Source organism: Oncorhynchus keta, chromosome 6 (genome assembly GCF_023373465.1).
Source record: "Oncorhynchus keta strain PuntledgeMale-10-30-2019 chromosome 6, Oket_V2, whole genome shotgun sequence".
Classification (NCBI taxonomy): Eukaryota; Metazoa; Chordata; class Actinopteri; order Salmoniformes; family Salmonidae; genus Oncorhynchus; species Oncorhynchus keta.
Window position 1 is genome coordinate 12,901,579 of NC_068426.1, and position 17,379 is coordinate 12,918,957.

Sequence of the window (17,379 nt, forward strand, 5' to 3'; positions counted from 1 at the left end):
ATGGTTATCAAAAAGGCACACTTCCATGGTTATCAAAAAGGCACACTTCCATGGTTATCAAAAAGGCACACTTCCATGGTTATCAAAAAGGCACACTTCCATGGTTATCAAAAAGGCACACTTCCACGGTTATCAAAAAGGCACACTTCCACGGTTATCAAAAAGGCACACTTCCACGGTTATCAAAAAGGCACACTTCGACGGTTATCAAAAAGGCACACTTCCACGGTTATCAAAAAGGCACACTTCTACAGTTATCAAAAAGGCACACTTCGACGGTTATCAAAAAGGCACACTTCCACGGTTATCAAAAAGGCACACTTCCATAGTTATCAAAAAGGCACACTTCGACGGTTATCAAAAAGGCACACTTCGACGGTTATCAAAAAGGCACACTTCGACGGTTATCAAAAAGGCACACTTCTACAGTTATCAAAAAGGCACACTTCCACGGTTATCAAAAGGCACACTTCCACGGTTATCAAAAAGGCACACTTCCATAGTTATCAAAAAGGCACACTTCGACGGTTATCAAAAGGCACACTTCCACGGTTATCAAAAAGGCACACTTCCATAGTTATCAAAAAGGCACACTTCGACGGTTATCAAAAAGGCACACTTCGACGGTTATCAAAAAGGCACACTTCGACGGTTATCAAAAAGGCACACTTCGACGGTTATCAAAAGGCACACTTCGACGGTTATCAAAAGGCACACTTCCACGGTTATCAAAAAGGCACACTTCCATAGTTATCAAAAAGGCACACTTCCATAGTTATCAAAAAGGCACACTTCCATAGTTATCAAAAAGGCACACTTCGACGGTTATCAAAAGGCACACTTCCACGGTTATCAAAAAGGCACACTTCTATAGTTATCAAAAAGGCACACTTCTACGGTTATCAAAAAGGCACACTTCCACGGTTATCAAAAAGGCACACTTCCATGGTTATCAAAAGGCACACTTCGACGGTTATCAAAAAGGCACACTTCCATGGTTATCAAAAAGGCACACTTCCACGGTTATCAAAAAGGCACACTTCGACGGTTATCAAAAGGCACACTTCGACGGTTATCAAAAAGGCACACTTCCACGGTTATCAAAAAGGCACACTTCCACGGTTATCAAAAAGGCACACTTCCACGGTTATCAAAAAGGCACACTTCGACGGTTATCAAAAGGCACACTTCGACGGTTATCAAAAAGGCATACTTGACGGTTATCAAAAAGGCACACTTCGACGGTTATCAAAAAGGCACACTTCGACGGTTATCAAAAAGGCACACTTCGACGGTTATCAAAAAGGCACACATCCACGGTTATCAAAATGCATACTCTGCAGTGAGCCAGAAACACAAGAACAAAATTACAGTTTTTGGAACTAAAGGGCTTTCTGACTTCACCTTGGGAAACAAGATTTTTCAGGTTTTCTCCATGTGGAACAGATGCTGATATCTGTCACAACAAATGTTGCCATCTAGTGGTTAGAGTATGTCAATAACCCCTTTCCAAACCAATATATTACAGTTGAGCTGGACCCATTAACGGACCATTGAAGTAGTGTAGATTTGACTTAAAAGACATGGTTACTGTCCATAGCATTTTTTATTTTTTTTTATGCCAAGATATTAAAAAAGCTCAATGCATAAACTTCCCATCACAACAAACAAAAAGAGAAATACTGACATTGTGTGTATGTGACTACGTGTCTAAGATTACATTCAATTGTGGAGAAGAAAATTATATTTAGAGAAAAATCTGTTTTACTCCGATGAAGGAGTAAATTACAAGGCATTTACAATCTTGTATATGTATATATATATATATATATATATATATATATATATATATATATATATATATAAATCATCAGGTATTTGAAATATGCCTTAATTGGCTTGTGTTTTCAAGATACGTACAATTAGTCCAAATCAACAAGCAAGGTCTCTTTAACGAAGGATTGTATAGTAACAAGGTTTTGTTGAAAATGTCAGCTCCTTGTGTGATGGAGACTGTTCATCAGTAGGGCACCAGTATAAAAATGTTCTTCTGCCAATAACCTAGCTAGCTGGGTACAAGTATAATAAATAATAAAACAGCTATACAGAACAGGAAAAAGATTATATTATGTAAATACAGGAAAAATATTAGTTGGATTATAAGGAAATGTGGAAGGACTCTTTGATCCATTGGTCCCGGGAGTTTTGAGTTGACTGGAGAGTCAGTGAAGTGCTAGGTAGATTTTGAGGTACATTATCACCATCGTTCTCCTCCTCTTCATAATCATCCTCTTCCTCAGAGTAACTATTTTCTGTAGTGATGCTGCTCTCTGACAGCAGAGAGTTGGAGATGTCCTGAAAGGCTCCCTTGTACTCCTGGATGGACTCATAGAGAGACCACAGCTGACAGTGCAGAGACATGTCCAACTGTCTGAGGCCCACCTAGGACACACAACAGGAAAGGATAATTGTGTCAATAATCGCATACATTAACTATATTAACGTTGTCAATTTAATACAAATTAACAATAACACATGTAGGTAAATTGAGCAGAAATAGCAGCTGATTAAATAAAATAACCCTATTATTTCAGGATGTTCTCTAGATATGTTGTTTGCTGACAATAATCAAAGACAAAAAGCTGTGAGAAATTATCAAAATATTGTATGTATTTCTGTTGTTAATTTGCTTTTGTTGTTTATCAAATTTCAGTATGTTTTTTTACATTTCTTACGATAAAGATTAATAAAATCAAATCAACTGATTGCAAAATAATGTCCAACCATTTCTTCGCGCAGCACTGCGAGCCCTGCGTCCAGACTTGCAGGCTTGCTGCGGCCGAGAGAGTCGATCACTGTAGACTCGCTAATGTCGGCCTGAATGCGTGTCAGTTTACTGTAGACTTTTTTGATGTCCCTCCATGAGCCACCACTGGAGTTCAGGATGCCGCTGAGGCCTTTTGGCAAAGGGGGTAGTCCTTCGATTGAACAGACGCTGTCTGGACATTCAGGAGGACTGGTCTGGAACCCGTTCATTTTCTACCTCTGTATCAATGTATATATATATTTGTTTACTTCCACGCGTCTTATTATATGCTATAATATAACTGCCAGAAATATGAAATCATAAAGAACATACGGATTCAATAACGGAAGTCCACTATCAAGTACAGTTTGTGATAATTTCGAAAAAGTCGGCTATAGCCTAATCGTCTCAAATCAGCAATCCACCGATGATGAGCGTTTAACAGAACATGTCGCAAATGTAGAGGGAATGTATAGTTTCAATAAAAATACGTTGCGTCACCTTCAGTCCGATTATTGTATTTCCAACGAGTCCTCAGTAGCACAATAGAGGCGCCATGCACACAGCATCCATCGTAGTGTGGATGAAAAACTGCTTTGACAATGAAAACATAACGGAAGCCTATGCAAATGTTACCAGGATGAATTCATGTCTGATGTCCTTGCTTTGTTTCCCACTACGCTTTCCTGTCTCAACTGCCAACCTGGCCCTGGATAATATCCCCTCCCCGTCCCACTTCATCGCAGCGAGACCGAGGCGCTGCACCGCTTCCAAAACACACTATTTGGGGAGAGAGGAAACCGTACGTCCTTTGTAACGATAATTCCGAAACGAGGTTGATATTTAATTTAATTCTAGCAATACTAAAAGCTTTACCTTAACCCATTTCCAAATGCCTAACCTCACTCCCACCCAATCTTGCCACCCAGAAATACTGAATATGCCAATTGTCCCCACAATTAAATCGGGTAGTGAACTATGGATCTGTCTCGCATCAGTACATTCCTACTTTCGTCACACGTGATGTCAGACAGCACTAGCACGATTTTGGGTGAATGGTGCATCTTTCCATAGAGTTCCGGCATTTACAATATTACACTGACTGACAAGGCGGGAAATGTTAGTCACACGTGATACCACAATTCGTGGGGCATTTGTATTGTAACCTTGAATTATATTTATACTACAACTCCCAAATAAAAAAATATCCACCATTACAACAAACACACTGAAATTCATTCAGTACTACATCACAGCAAATATCATTATGCATCCATCAAGTCTCCTATCAAAAACATTCTTAGTTGCGCCAACACTATTTGTTAAAAAGTAGGAAAGTCCCACTAGTGAATATTACAAATATCTTCTAGTATAAATAGATTGCTACAACACCATAAAATTACATGACCATTCGGTCACTATATTGTAGTATGCCACATAAACAAAGGCCACTTGTTTAAAAATGAAGTAATAAGGACAGAAAGTAGGAATAATGTGGATAAATTCAGATTTTTATAAACAAGTGATGTACATTAATATCAACCAGTCAAACCCCACTCAACTATATGCAGTTTAAAGAAATTCAACCACTCAGAGGTGCCCATTCTCACCATGCAAGTTTGTGTCAACTTCACCATGAATTCAGAGAAGACTTCAAATGAAAAGTAACAGCAATGTTTAAACAAATGTTACACTACAGGTCAGGCAATCAAAATACAAACTATGCATACACAGACAGTTGTAATTAATAATTACATTAACCTTTACCGCCAGAGGCGAAGCTGTTCATATTTGCCACAAAAACCTTTGCAAGGGAATCAAGCTGCTACAACTTCCGGTGTTGCTTATGTGAGCATGTGTTTATGCCTTGTTTCTGTTTTTAGAATTGCCATCAGTTCAGTCTCATGATTGGTGAAGCTCTTTCAGGCTGCGCAGTGAATCTGCGCAGCTGCGGATGAGGCTGCACAGCTGGATACTAGCCTCTACCGAGGCTGAGTGCTGGAGCTCCTGTGTAGCCCACCGCAGCTTGTGCAGCACTGCATCCTCAGCACTGGACAGGGCTGGGTGAGATGCAGGGGCTACTATGGGGGCTGCCACCTGGACTGGCTGTATGGATGGGGTGGATGTAGGGAGAAAGCTAGGGGTCACGGTGAGTGCTGGGGAGGGGTTGGCTGGTGGAGGTAGGGGCCCTCTCAGTCCTGACGCAGCACCCTCGCAGTGCTCTGGTCGGGGCTGCCCTGTGATGGAGAGGGGGTTGTCACTGGAGGGGGCTCCATTGTCCAGATGGACAGGCTGAGAGGCTAGCTGTCTCTCTCTGACCTGTGACAGGGCAGCCTGGGCATTTAGGGCTGAGTGTGAGAGTAACAGGAAAGAGGAAAGGAGAACAGTTTAGTTGGAGCAAGACAATTATTTGTTCAGTTGCAAAATAATATTAGATTAGTCATAAGCAGGGCCCAGAGTTAGCTCAGGAAACTAATTTCCTAGCCTGTCTACCGATCCACATTGCTCCAGCCAAACGTCACACCCACAAGTGTTTACTTTGTATGGAGTGATCAATAAAGCAGCTAAATTAAATTCAGGATGAGTTGTCAGGCAACTTTCCCCCCCAGTCATAACATAAATTAACCTAGCCCTGCACAGACTCTTACCTGGGTTGTCCTTGTCTACGTCAGAGTCCAGTTCCTGACATGCAACACAGTAGTTCTTCTTCTGCTTGTCCTGAAGGAGAATCGTCTGGACAGGTACAAACAATCAATTATTAAACTCAAGCCCAGATACTACTTAGACGTTCATTAATCTCCAAAGACAAGACCAATCAATCACTTTAGTTTTAAAAAGCATTACGGAGTAAACATATTTAGCTATAGATCTCACTCTGTAAATATATAAAATGTTACAAATATATAAACTGGGATGGCCTGGATTATCCCCCACTCACCCCACATTGCTCACAGCATTCTCCTAACATTTTGTAGCCTTTGAGGAGGTAGGCACCCATGAGCTTGCTTATTTTGTCCTGTCGTTCCCGCTGAGCATGAATAACCTTCATCTCCGATTCTGAAGGGGGTGTCCACTCGAAGTCATCATCGTCTGACAAGAAAACCGTGGAGGGTGAGGAAACCGACATTCAAACTATTAGAACTCAGTCATATGGACACGGCTGGCTTGCAGCTAGCTAGTTTATCAAACTGACAGTACGATCATTTAACGCGTTGCATTAGTCGATTTTGGTTCATCTTTCAGCTAGCTAGGTGATGCTAATCTAACGTTTGATAGTGAGCCAACAGTAACTAGTTAGCAAGCAAGTAATTATGCGACGTCAGTTTGCGCTAACTAAACTGGAGACACCGGTAGACCAACTAGTTGGCTAACGTTAGCCAATTAGCCAGCTAACGTTACTGTAGCTGGTTTAGCTGTCCAAGCTAGCTGTCAAACTGGGCTTCCGGTCAAAACTTTAATTCCCAAAAACGTCTGGCATTCTGAAAGACAGTTAGCAAAATAAACTTTTGAGATAGCCTACCAAAATAAAACATAAGCATTTAAAGAAAGCAGCTGGTTTATTTACCTGCATTCAGTGCCATGATTCCACTGCTGTCCCTGGTTGCTGCACGCCGTTGCTTTACAAAAAATGTATGTACACATGCGTGCACTACGTTTGAAATGTAACCTTTATAGGTTTGCTACTGCCACCTGCCGTAGTGGAAGACTATAGCTAGCTAGCTCAGAGACAGTCCAGTCAAATATATATTTTTATAACTAAACCAAGATAGACCTCAGCCCGGAACAAACGCATCTCGGTGGGCAGAACAAAACCAAGAGGTGGGCGGAGAAACACGAGATGGCAACATCCTATTGGCGCGTTCTAGCATATATTCCGTTAGGGAACGCCTACTCTGTGATTTTTTTATATTTTAATTTTACCTTTATTTTACTAGGCAAGTCAGTTAAGAACAAATTCTTATTTTCAATGACGGCCTAGGAACATTGCCTGTTCAGGGGCAGAACGACAGATTTGTACCTTGTCAGCTCGGTCCAACGCTCTAACCACTAGGCTACCCTGCCGAAAAGCGCGTATGCAATAACACAATTCGCATTTGCACTCCTAAACAACTCTTTTTTTTTCTTTTTTTTTTTACTTTGGCAAAGGGTAAAGTCTACAAAACATAGTCAATTCTGTTTGTAACATATTGTAACATATTCTAGTTTTGGGAACAGAAACCTGTATTGAAATCAAATGTTTCATAAATGAGAAAATTAGCAGAATGTTCTCCCACTGCGGCAAAATAGGCTTCCTCTCACTACTTCCATATTTGGTAGTGAGTGGAAACGCCAAGCGGATGCTTCCGGATACATCCGGTGAAATATCTGTCTCATTGTTCTTTCATTGTTCTTTCTGTGGTACAGTATGAAGATCACCCTTGTAGGCGATGTCATGGCGACGTTGGCTACTTTAACTCATGCGCAGAAACGTCATCGGGTCTAATCTTTCGGATTGCGCATGTGCAGACCATCAAATCAACGGCACTCCTTTAATATAAAGTTGTTTTTTACAAAAATTAAAACGTGTCGGTTTGTCACTTTTACGAGGTTGGAGTAATAACATGTTCAACTACACAATACATTGTCTCGAACCTAGGTTGTGCCTTTAGATTTCGAGAAAATGTACCGCTAAAGAATAATGTTTCACTTCTCTCATTGACTTCTCAAACCTGAGCCTGGTCTGCTTTGCAAGCGTTCCCGAAAGTCTCGCGATCTTCTTCTTCTTCATCTGTGGATTTTATATGGCAACCAACTTTAAGGTTCATTACCACAACCAACTGACTGGAGTGTGGACCAGAGACAGGGAAGGTCTAAATCCTACCCATTATTCTCGTCTCCATAAAGAAAAACACAATTAAATACTACATCCCCTTGGCTCTTCAACCCCATTACTCCTTAAATCTAATAACAATCTCTCCCTTTCCCTCCCATATTCCTGGCACTGAAATAGCACGTGTTCCACTGTCTCCATCTCCTCCTGACAGTGACCACACCTCCCAGTCGGATGTTTTCCTACCAATTTCTATGTAGTGTTGAGCCTCGTGTGTCCCTCTCAGCCTTTTAATTACCCTCTCTCTCAACCCTGCCCCCACCTTTTCCTGGATCTTATATAGTTTTATTTTATTTTATTTTTACAGGGACAGTGCACATTAACGTTTCAGTAAATGTGCCAGTATTAACAAGCTGGCTAATTTTCAACCACAGTCCCTGGGCAGGTTATTAAAAACAATTACAATATAGACAATAGCAACATAGGACAAGCAAGACATAGCATACAGACAGCAACATTGGATAAATAAGACGTAGCATACAGACATAGCAACATAGAACAAAAAGCAGCAAGACAAAATTCATAAAAGCAACAAAGTGTTTCCACACCTCACAAGCTACAGACAACAGACAACATGGAAAGCGGCAACACACAGCTAGGGACCATGTTCACAAATCTGATTGACCTTTCAAATCAAATCAAATCAAATTTTATTTGTCACATACGCATGGTTAGCAGATATATACGTATACGTATACATTATATAAGGTAGCATTGTTTAAAGTGGCTAGTGATATATTTACATCATTTCCCATCAATTCCCATTATTAAAGTGGCTGGAGTTGAGTCAGTGTCAGTGTCAGTGTGTTGGCAGCAGCCACTCAATGTTAGTGGTGGCTGTTTAACAGTCTGATGGCCTTGAGATAGAAGCTGTTTTTCAGTCTCTCGGTCTAAGCTTTGATGCACCTGTACTGACCTTGCCTTCTGGATGATAGCAGGGTGAACAGGCAGTGGCTCGGGTGGTTGATGTCCTTGATGATCTTTATGGCCTTCCTGTAACATCGGGTGGTGTAGGTGTCCTGGAGGGCAGGTAGTTTTCCCCCGGTGATGCGTTGTGCAGACCTCACTACCCTCTGGAGAGCCTTACGGTTGAGGGCGGAGCAGTTGCCGTACCAGGCGGTGATACAGCCCGCCAGGATGCTCTCGATTGTGCATCTGTAGAAGTTTGTGAGTGCTTTTGGTGACAAGCCAAATTTCTTCAGCCTCCTGAGGTTGAAGAGGCGCTGCTGTGCCTTCTTCACGATGCTGTCTGTGTGAGTGGACCAATTCAGTTTGTCTGTGATGTGTATGCCGAGGAACTTAAAACTTGCTACCCTCTCCACTACTGTTCCATCGATGTGGATAGGGGGGTGTTCCCTCTGCTGTTTCCTGAAGTCCACAATCATCTCCTTAGTTTTGTTGACGTTGAGTGTGAGGTTATTTTCCTGACACCACACTCCGAGGGCCCTTACCTCCTCCCTGTAGGCCGTCTCGTCGTTGTTGGTAATCAAGCCTACCACTGTTGTGTCGTCCGCAAACTTGATGATTGAGTTGGAGGCGTGCGTGGCCACGCAGTCGTGGGTGAACAGGGAGTACAGGAGAGGGCTCAGAACGCACCCTTGTGGGGCCCCAGTGTTGAGGATCAGCGGGGAGGAGATGTTGTTTCCTACCCTCACCACCTGGGGGCGGCCCGTCAGGAAGTCCAGTACCCAGTTGCACAGGGCGGGGTCGAGACCAAGGGTCTTCAAGCATTTTGTGAAAGTGTGATATGTGGTGCAGTTAAGTGTGTCTGACGGCAGTGTATTCCAGACATGGGAAGCTCTCACAGAGAAAACTGATTTAATAAAGTTGCTTTTCCTTAAGGGAACTATACAGTCACCTCTCATGGCAGACCTTGTGGATCTGCTGCCATATGTTTGGGTTTTCTGTTTAACAAAAATAATGAGTAGAGGGGGAGCCAGGCCATTTAGGATCTTGAATACAAGACGTGCATCGGTGTATTGCACAATATTTTCCCAACTCAGGAGCTCATGCTTTCTGAGGATGTAACAGTGATGATGGCTATTGGGCTTCCTATCAAGCACTTTGAGAGCCTGTTTGTAGACAGACTGAATAGGTCTTAATGTTGTACAGCAAGCTTGGGCCCAACTAGTCAAGCAGTATGTTAAGTGGGGGAGCATCATAGATTTGAAGTACAGTTTTGCTATCTCTGTATTCAAACACTTTAGTATAAATCGGAAATTAGCCAGGTTGAATTTTGTTATTTGAATTACCTTTTTCACATGCTTTTTAAAAGAGAGGTTAGAATCAAGTATGATGCCAAGGTAATCAGATACCACCTGGAGCTTCGCCCCTGACACATAGACATCTGGCTTAGTAGCATCTGTTGCCCTCTTTGTGAAGAACATGCAAACAGTTTTTTTCACATTGAGATGCAAACACGAGTCACTGAGCCACTTTGTAACCTGGACCATTACAGTAGTGAGTTCTTGTGCAGCTTGTTGTTTGCTCTTTGCATGCACATATATCACTGTGCCATCTGCATACATTTGAACTTCAGACCCAGTACAGACAGAATGCAGATCATTAATGTACAGGCTGAACAGGAGGGGCCCCAGTATTGGCCCTCGGGGCACGCCCACATCATCATAGCTAAGAGTGGGTGACAGCTCATTGCTCACTCTGTCACACTGAGTTCTGCCTTCAAGGTATGATTTCATCCATCTCAAGGCATCAGGGGAAAAGTTGAACTTGGACAATTTTGTGATGAGAATCTCATGGTTAACAGTATCAAAAGCCTTCCTTAGGTCCAGTTGTCTTCCCTTTCCATCCTTTTTCCAAAACTCTTATCATTTGTTTTTAACCACTGTTCTTATTAACCCCTTGGCGTCTGCTTTACTGATTGACAGCTCCATTTCAACATTTGGATGTTTGAGAGGCTGCTTGGTGATAACATCCACCTCCTCATTCCCCTCTACTCCCACATGAGCTGGTACCCAGAGGAACATCACAAATACCACTATTTGTCTCACCCTATACAAGCACTGCAAATCCTCATACAATACATCCTGTCTACTCTGATACACAAATGAGTGCTGCACAAGAGTCAGAGCAGATGACTACCCTGTCTGGCCTCACCTCCTCCACACACTCTGCAGCCAAGAGTATGGCCAGCAACTCCATTGTGTATACGGATAAATTATCCATTGCTCTTTTTGTCACAGCCACTACTCAGTAATACTAAAAGCTGCACCTGTCCTTCCTGATTTAGGGTCCTTAGATCCATCTGTGAATATATTAAAAAAAGGATAGTACTGAGTTCTTAAATGTTCACTTACAACTGAATCCACTCCTTCCTCAACAGCTCTTACCGTCTCAGCTCTTACTCTTACATTATTAATATCTTTCATAATTTCAGAATGAATACACTTTTTGCCGGCAATCCGGTGTTTCTATTTCAAATGGTTTTGGCATATTTCCCTTTTCTGTGATGTATATAAAGTGTAATATTGGGATGCAAACTTAATATTGAATACATTTCAGCTCTATATCTGACATTGTACAGGTACCTTATTTTTTAAAGCCCATAGCTCAAGGTGTATACTTTTGTTTCAAAGTAGATTTGTTCAAGGCTACCCAGAAACCCTCTGTGTGGCCCTGATTTAGCCCAAGGCATTAGAATGTTTAACTGCACCACCAATAGATGCGTTGGGCGGTTAATTAAGGTAGTCAAAAACAGGTTATCTGTATTTCATCTCCAATGTTTATTGAAAAGATAAATACATTTGCAAAATGAGCACTTGTCTCTCAAATTAATTATTACAGTTTCTGGTTAGCTGGCTAGCTAACTAGCGCATTTGAGCCATATTAGCACAGATGTGACATCAGTTAAAACACCACAAAACAAGACATGGTATCAAAAACAAGATCAAATGAACTGAAAGGAGCCACTTACAATTCACCTCATGGCAGTTTCATTGAGTAGCCTACGTTTACATGCACACAGTGGTATAAAGTACTTAAGTAAAAATACTTTATAGTACTACTTAAGTCGTTTTTTGTGTATCTGTACTTTACTATATATTTTTTGGCAACTTTTACTTTTACTTCACGAGATAAAATCTTGTATTTTTTACTCCATACATTTTCCCTGACACCAAAAATTACTGCTTAACAGGACAGGAAAAAGTTCAAATTCACACACTTATCAAGAGAACGTCCCTGGTCATATCACTAAATGCAAATGCTTATTTTGTAAATGGTGTCTGAGTGTGCCTCTAGCTATCCTTAAATAATAAAAAGAAAAAAAAGAAAATTGTGTCATCTAGTTTGCTTAATATCAGGAATTGAAAATGATTAATTATTTTACTTTTGATACTGAACTATATTTTAGCTATTACACAGAATGCGTACAAAGCTCTCCTTCACCCTCCATTTGGCAAATCTGACCATTACTCTATCCTCCTGATTCCTGCTTACAAGCAACAATTAAAGCAGGAAGCACAGTGACTCGGTCTATAAAAAAGTGGTCAGATGAAGCAGATGCTAAACTACAGTCCTGTTTTGCAGACTGGAATATTTTCTAGGATGCTTCCGATGGCATTGAGGATTACACCACATCAGTCACTGGCTTCATCAATAAGTGCATCGAGGACGTCGTCCCCACAGTGACTGTACGTACATTCCCCAACCAGAAAACATGGATTACAGGCAACATTTGCACTGAGCTAAAGGCTAGAGCTGCTGCTTTCAAGGAGCGGGACTCTAGATCCCGCTATGCCCTCCGACAAACCATCAAACAGGCAAAGTGTCAATACAGGGCTAAGATTGAATCGTTCTACACCGGCTCTGACGCTCGTCGGATGTGGCAGGGTTGTAAACTATTACAGACTACCAAGGGAAGCACAGCCAAGAGCTGCCCAGTGACCCGAGCCTACCAGACGAGCTAAATAACTTCTATGCTCGCTTCGAGGCAAGTAACACTGAAACACGCATGAGAGCATCAGCTGTTCCGGAAGACTATGTGATCACACTCTCTCCGCAGCCGATGTGAGTAAGATCTTTAAACAGGTCAACATTCACAAGGCCACGGGGCCAGACGGATTACCAGGACGTGTACTTTGAGCATGCGCTGACCAACAGGCAAGTGACTTCACTGACATTTTCAATCTCTCCCTGTCTGAGTCAGTAATACCAACATGTTTCAAGCAGACCACCATAGTCCCTATGCCCAAGAACAATAAGGTAAACTATCTAAATGAATACCGACCCGTAGCACTCACGTCTGTGTAACAGTATAACTTTAGACCGTCCCCTTGCCGCGAACCAGGGACCATCTGCACACATCAACAACAGTCACCCACGAAGCATCGTTACCCATCGCTCCACAAAAGCCGCGGCCCTTGCAGAGCAAGGGGAACTACTACTTCAAGGTCTCAGAGCAAGTGACGTCACCGATTGAAACGCTATTTAGCTCGCACTGCTAACTAAGCTAGCCGTTTCACATCCGTTACACTCACCCCCCTTTTGACCTCCTCCTTTTCCGCAGCAACCAGTGATCCGGGTCAACAGCATCAATTGGTGCAGTATAACTTTAGACCGTCCCCTCGCCCATACCCGGGCGCGAACCAGGGACCCTCTGCACACATCAACAACAGTCACCCTCGAAGCATCGTTACCCATCGCTCCACAAAAGCCACGACCCTTGCAGAGCAAGGGGAACTACTACTTCAAGGTCTCAGAGCAAGTGATGTCACCGATTGAAACGCTATTTAGCGCGCACCGCTAACTAAGCTAGCCGTTTCACATCCGTTACATCTGTAGCCATGACATGCTTTAAAAGGCTGGTCATGGCTCACATCAACACCATTATCCCAGAAAAACTAGACCCACTCCAATTTGCATACCGCACCAACAGATCCACAGATGATGCTATCTATTGCACTCCACACTGCCCTTTCCAACCTGGACAAAAGGAACACCTATTTGAGAATGCTATTCATTGACTACAGCTCAGCATTCAACACCATGGTGCTCTCAAAGCTCATCAACACCTCCCACTGCAACTGGATCCTGGATTTCCTGATGGGCCGCCCCCTGGTGTTAAGGGTAGGTAACAACACATCCGCCACACTGATCCTAAACACGGGGGCCCCTCAGAGGCCTGATCACGGACAACAATGAGACAGCCTATACGGAGCAGGTCAGAGACCTGACCTTGTGGTGCAAGGACAACAACCTCTCCCTCAACATGATCAAGACAAAGGAGACTACAGGAAAAGGAGGACCGAGCACGCCCCCATTCTCATTGACAGGGCTGTAGTCGAGAATGTTGAGAGCTTCAAGTTCCTTGGCATGTACATCACCAACAAACTAACATGGTCCAAGCACACCAAGACAGTCGTGAAAACCTATTCCCCTCAGGAGGCTGAAAAGATTTGGCATGGGTCCTCAGATCCTCAAAAGGTTCTACATTTGCACAATTGAGAGCAAAGTGACGGGTTGCATCATTGCTTGGTATGGCATCTGCACGGCCTCCGAACGCAAGGCACTACAGAGGGTAGTGCGTACGGCCCAGTATATCACCAGGGCCAAGCTTCCTGCCATTCAGGACCTCTATACCAGGTGGTGTCAGAGGAAGGCCCTATTATTATTATTATATATTATTATTATATAAAAATCGTCAAAGACTCCAGCCACCCTAGTCATAGACTGTTCTCTCTGCTACTGCATGGCAAGTGGTACCGAAGCGCCAAGTCGAACTCGAAGCGGCTTCTAAACAGCTTCTACCCCCTAGCCATAAGACTCCTCCTGAACAGCTAATCAAATGGCTACCCAGACTATTTGCATTGGACATCATCTTTTGGACATCAGAGAAATCTTGAGGGAATCCTATTTGAGTCAGAAAAAGATGTTCATATGACAGGTAAGATTTACTAAACCTTGCACAGAGCCTATCCAACTGACAATCTCTTAGAAAAAAATATAAACTGATGGAACCAAGATTGTGATGGGGTATGAGGATGAGTGTCTGGGCAGATGAGATGTAATCATTGTTTGTGTGTCTTGTAAGTTGTTGTTTGTGTGTATAAGTTAGTTTTTTGGAATGCAAAAAAACTATTACAAAGAAAAATATAAAATATTTTTAAACATGAAGAATTAATCAGTAAAGTAAAAGAGAACTAACTTTTGTTTTCTGCATAACGAAATACAGATATACTCTGTATTTGAGGGTATCTAACACATATCTCATGCCCTTGGGGTACTGAGTACGCCTCGTAGAGAAACATCCACAATATTTTAATATACAGGCCTATGGTCATCTGGCACTTTAGCTCCGAAAGACACAAGACAATTCATTATTTTGGTCAGGGGCGCAATATTCACTGGGGCTTGGCGGACATGACCCCGCAAAATTCTGAAATTGCATTTTTGTCCTTCCCAGTTTTATCATTGCACGGTGATACAAAACTTAGCTTAGGTGTGCTTTAGGACCTTGTAAACGCCTCAGAGCAGTCAGGTAGGCAATTTTCCAGTTTGAGCTGGATTTAGGACCACACAGAAAGCACAGAGCTTGCAGACAGGCTGTGTGAAGGCTAAACTTCTGAACAGAAGCAGCTGCTGTCTATGTTGTGCTTTTTCTCCGAGTTATAAAAGCAAGGAGAGCAGAAATGCGCTACTCTTTAGTTAACTGATCTAGCTGGCAAGGTAACTGCTGTTTGACAGAAAAAAATTACAAATGATTCCCTGTGCTGAGCTAGTAGTGTAACTAACATTAGCACATTTTTCATCCCCTCTCAGCTGAAGTGAATGAACTGCTAGCAGCTACCACAGCCAGTTCAGCTCTAGCTAGCCCCTAGCTGCTGTATCTGTCAGGTAGCAATATCTAACAGCTGTTGTGTGTATGAAAATGTTTTGTTGCCTTTGTTTTGTCCTGTTTCAACATATGTACATTTGATGATGTACCATTGTACCATTAGCTAGCAGAGCTAGCCAAAAGTTGGCTAGGAAAACTGACAGCTAGCCAACTCACTAACTTTAGCTATTATTTTTGCCTCAAATCACACTAGACCTGAATCAAATGATTAAACCCAGAGTTTTTATTAGTCAGTATAGCAATGTAACATGATTTATCTGGCAGTTTCCCTAGCTAATTCCCTTCCATTCACACTGACACGATATAAGCAGCTATTCAGGCTTCATGGTGCAGTCAGTACACAACACTACAGTACACATCAAGCAGGAGCAGATGATGACAGGTGTCCCAGCAGGGTCAGACAGCCAGGGAAGACCAGTCTACAGAGCTCAGGTGAATTTTGCAGTATATTATAACAATCAGTGAATGAATACAAAAGTTCCATCTTGAGTTGGCTAGTCTGGGATCTGGGAATTTCAATTGTTTAACCATTGATTAAAATCATGGATAATATAATGTAGAAATGTACACCAATGTAAGTCTTTGTCATCATGCCTCTTCTTAGTATTTCTGAGCACATCTGAGAAAAAGATGGTGACAGAGTCAAGCAGCCAGGGAAGTCTGGGATGGAGCTGAGGTGAATTCTTGCAGATACAACACTATTTTTTTCAGTGTAGCAAACACTGGGCAAGCAAGAAGCTTCAAAGATTGAAACAATTTCTTTAAACCCTTTTTTCTCCCCAATTGGTAGTAGTTACAGTCTTGTCTCATCGCTGCAACTCCAGTACGGACTCGGGAGAGGCAAAGGTCGAGAGCCATGCGTCCTCCGAAACACAACCCAACCAAGCTTCTTGACACAACACACATCCAACCCAGAAGCCAGACACACCAATGTGTCGGAGGAAACACCTGGCGACCTGGTCAGCATGTACTGCGCCCGGCCCGCCACAGGAGTCGCTAGTGCGCGATGAGACAAGGATATACCTGCTGGCCAAACCCTCCCTAACCCGGACGACGCAGAGCCAAATGTGCATCGCCCCATAGACCTCCCGATGCATTGCCATTAATTGGAAGGTTGGTTATCCTCCCACAATGGATGGAAGAAATGTCAAGTTATGTATCACTAGATACACTTGACACACTAGTATTTATTACTAGACTAAGGGTATACTGTGCAACTTTCATAAAGTATGGATACCTTATATGGAATACAGTATGACAAAGGGTGTCTTTATTGAAAACATGCCATGTCAGGGGAGATAACTATTTAGGAAATCCCTAGCTGCTGGGCTGCTCATTCCTCAGTCCTGGCCTTGGGGGTCTGCCGTGCTGTTGGTTGTCACTCTGACCTTGGCCTAACACACCTGAAACCAATAATGAATGTTTCACTAAAATCTTAAAGCTGAGTGGGGTGTGTTGGGTTGGGGGCTGCAGGGCCGTGGACCTGTAGGGGCAGGATGGGGTGACCCAGCTATATTGTGTGCAGATAAAAAGAGCTACAGTACTATTACACATGATATGATTTATTTAGGGTGTACTGTTTCTGTGTGTTAATGTGTGTGTGTGTTTTTACAACACTTTTGTTTTCAAACCTTTCCTTGAGACATAAAAAAAAGATAGGAAGGAAGTTTTGTTGAGTTATTGACTAGACTGATGGGGGTTGGGCGTGCAGGTGGCTCGGGCTGGCTGGGCGGTCTGGCTGAAATGTAATAAAGACAATCAAAAGTCTTTGTACTTTATTTGTAAGAGTTGTTTGTTTTTTAGGCTGTTGGTTCAAGGTGCAACACATTATTTCTTATTGAATTACCA

At 42.5% G+C, this 17,379-nt stretch overlaps 2 protein-coding genes across 3 annotated transcripts; both read right to left on the reverse strand.

Annotated features, from left to right (window-relative positions):
* Window positions 1-1,587: 1,587 nt before the first annotated feature.
* Window positions 1,588-3,796, reverse strand: LOC118384981 (leucine repeat adapter protein 25-like). Of its 2 annotated transcripts, XM_035771726.2 has the most exons (3): window positions 3,308-3,796; window positions 2,785-3,045; window positions 1,588-2,442 (listed from the first exon to the last, which is right to left on the reverse strand). In XM_035771726.2, exons 2-3 carry the CDS (start codon window positions 3,034-3,036, stop codon window positions 2,158-2,160), a joined length of 537 nt encoding a protein of 178 aa, XP_035627619.1. In that variant the 5' UTR covers window positions 3,037-3,045; window positions 3,308-3,796; the 3' UTR covers window positions 1,588-2,157. The 2 variants fall into 2 exon arrangements, with proteins under 2 accessions (XP_035627619.1, XP_035627618.1); XM_035771725.2 differs by having other exon boundaries at window positions 2,785-3,794.
* A 500-nt stretch (window positions 3,797-4,296) lies between these two features.
* Window positions 4,297-6,573, reverse strand: LOC118384980 (protein ZNRD2-like). Its single transcript, XM_035771724.2, has 4 exons — window positions 6,372-6,573; window positions 5,745-5,896; window positions 5,455-5,539; window positions 4,297-5,154 (listed from the first exon to the last, which is right to left on the reverse strand). Exons 1-4 carry the CDS (start codon window positions 6,385-6,387, stop codon window positions 4,709-4,711), a joined length of 699 nt encoding a protein of 232 aa, XP_035627617.1. The 5' UTR covers window positions 6,388-6,573; the 3' UTR covers window positions 4,297-4,708.
* Window positions 6,574-17,379: the final 10,806 nt, after the last annotated feature.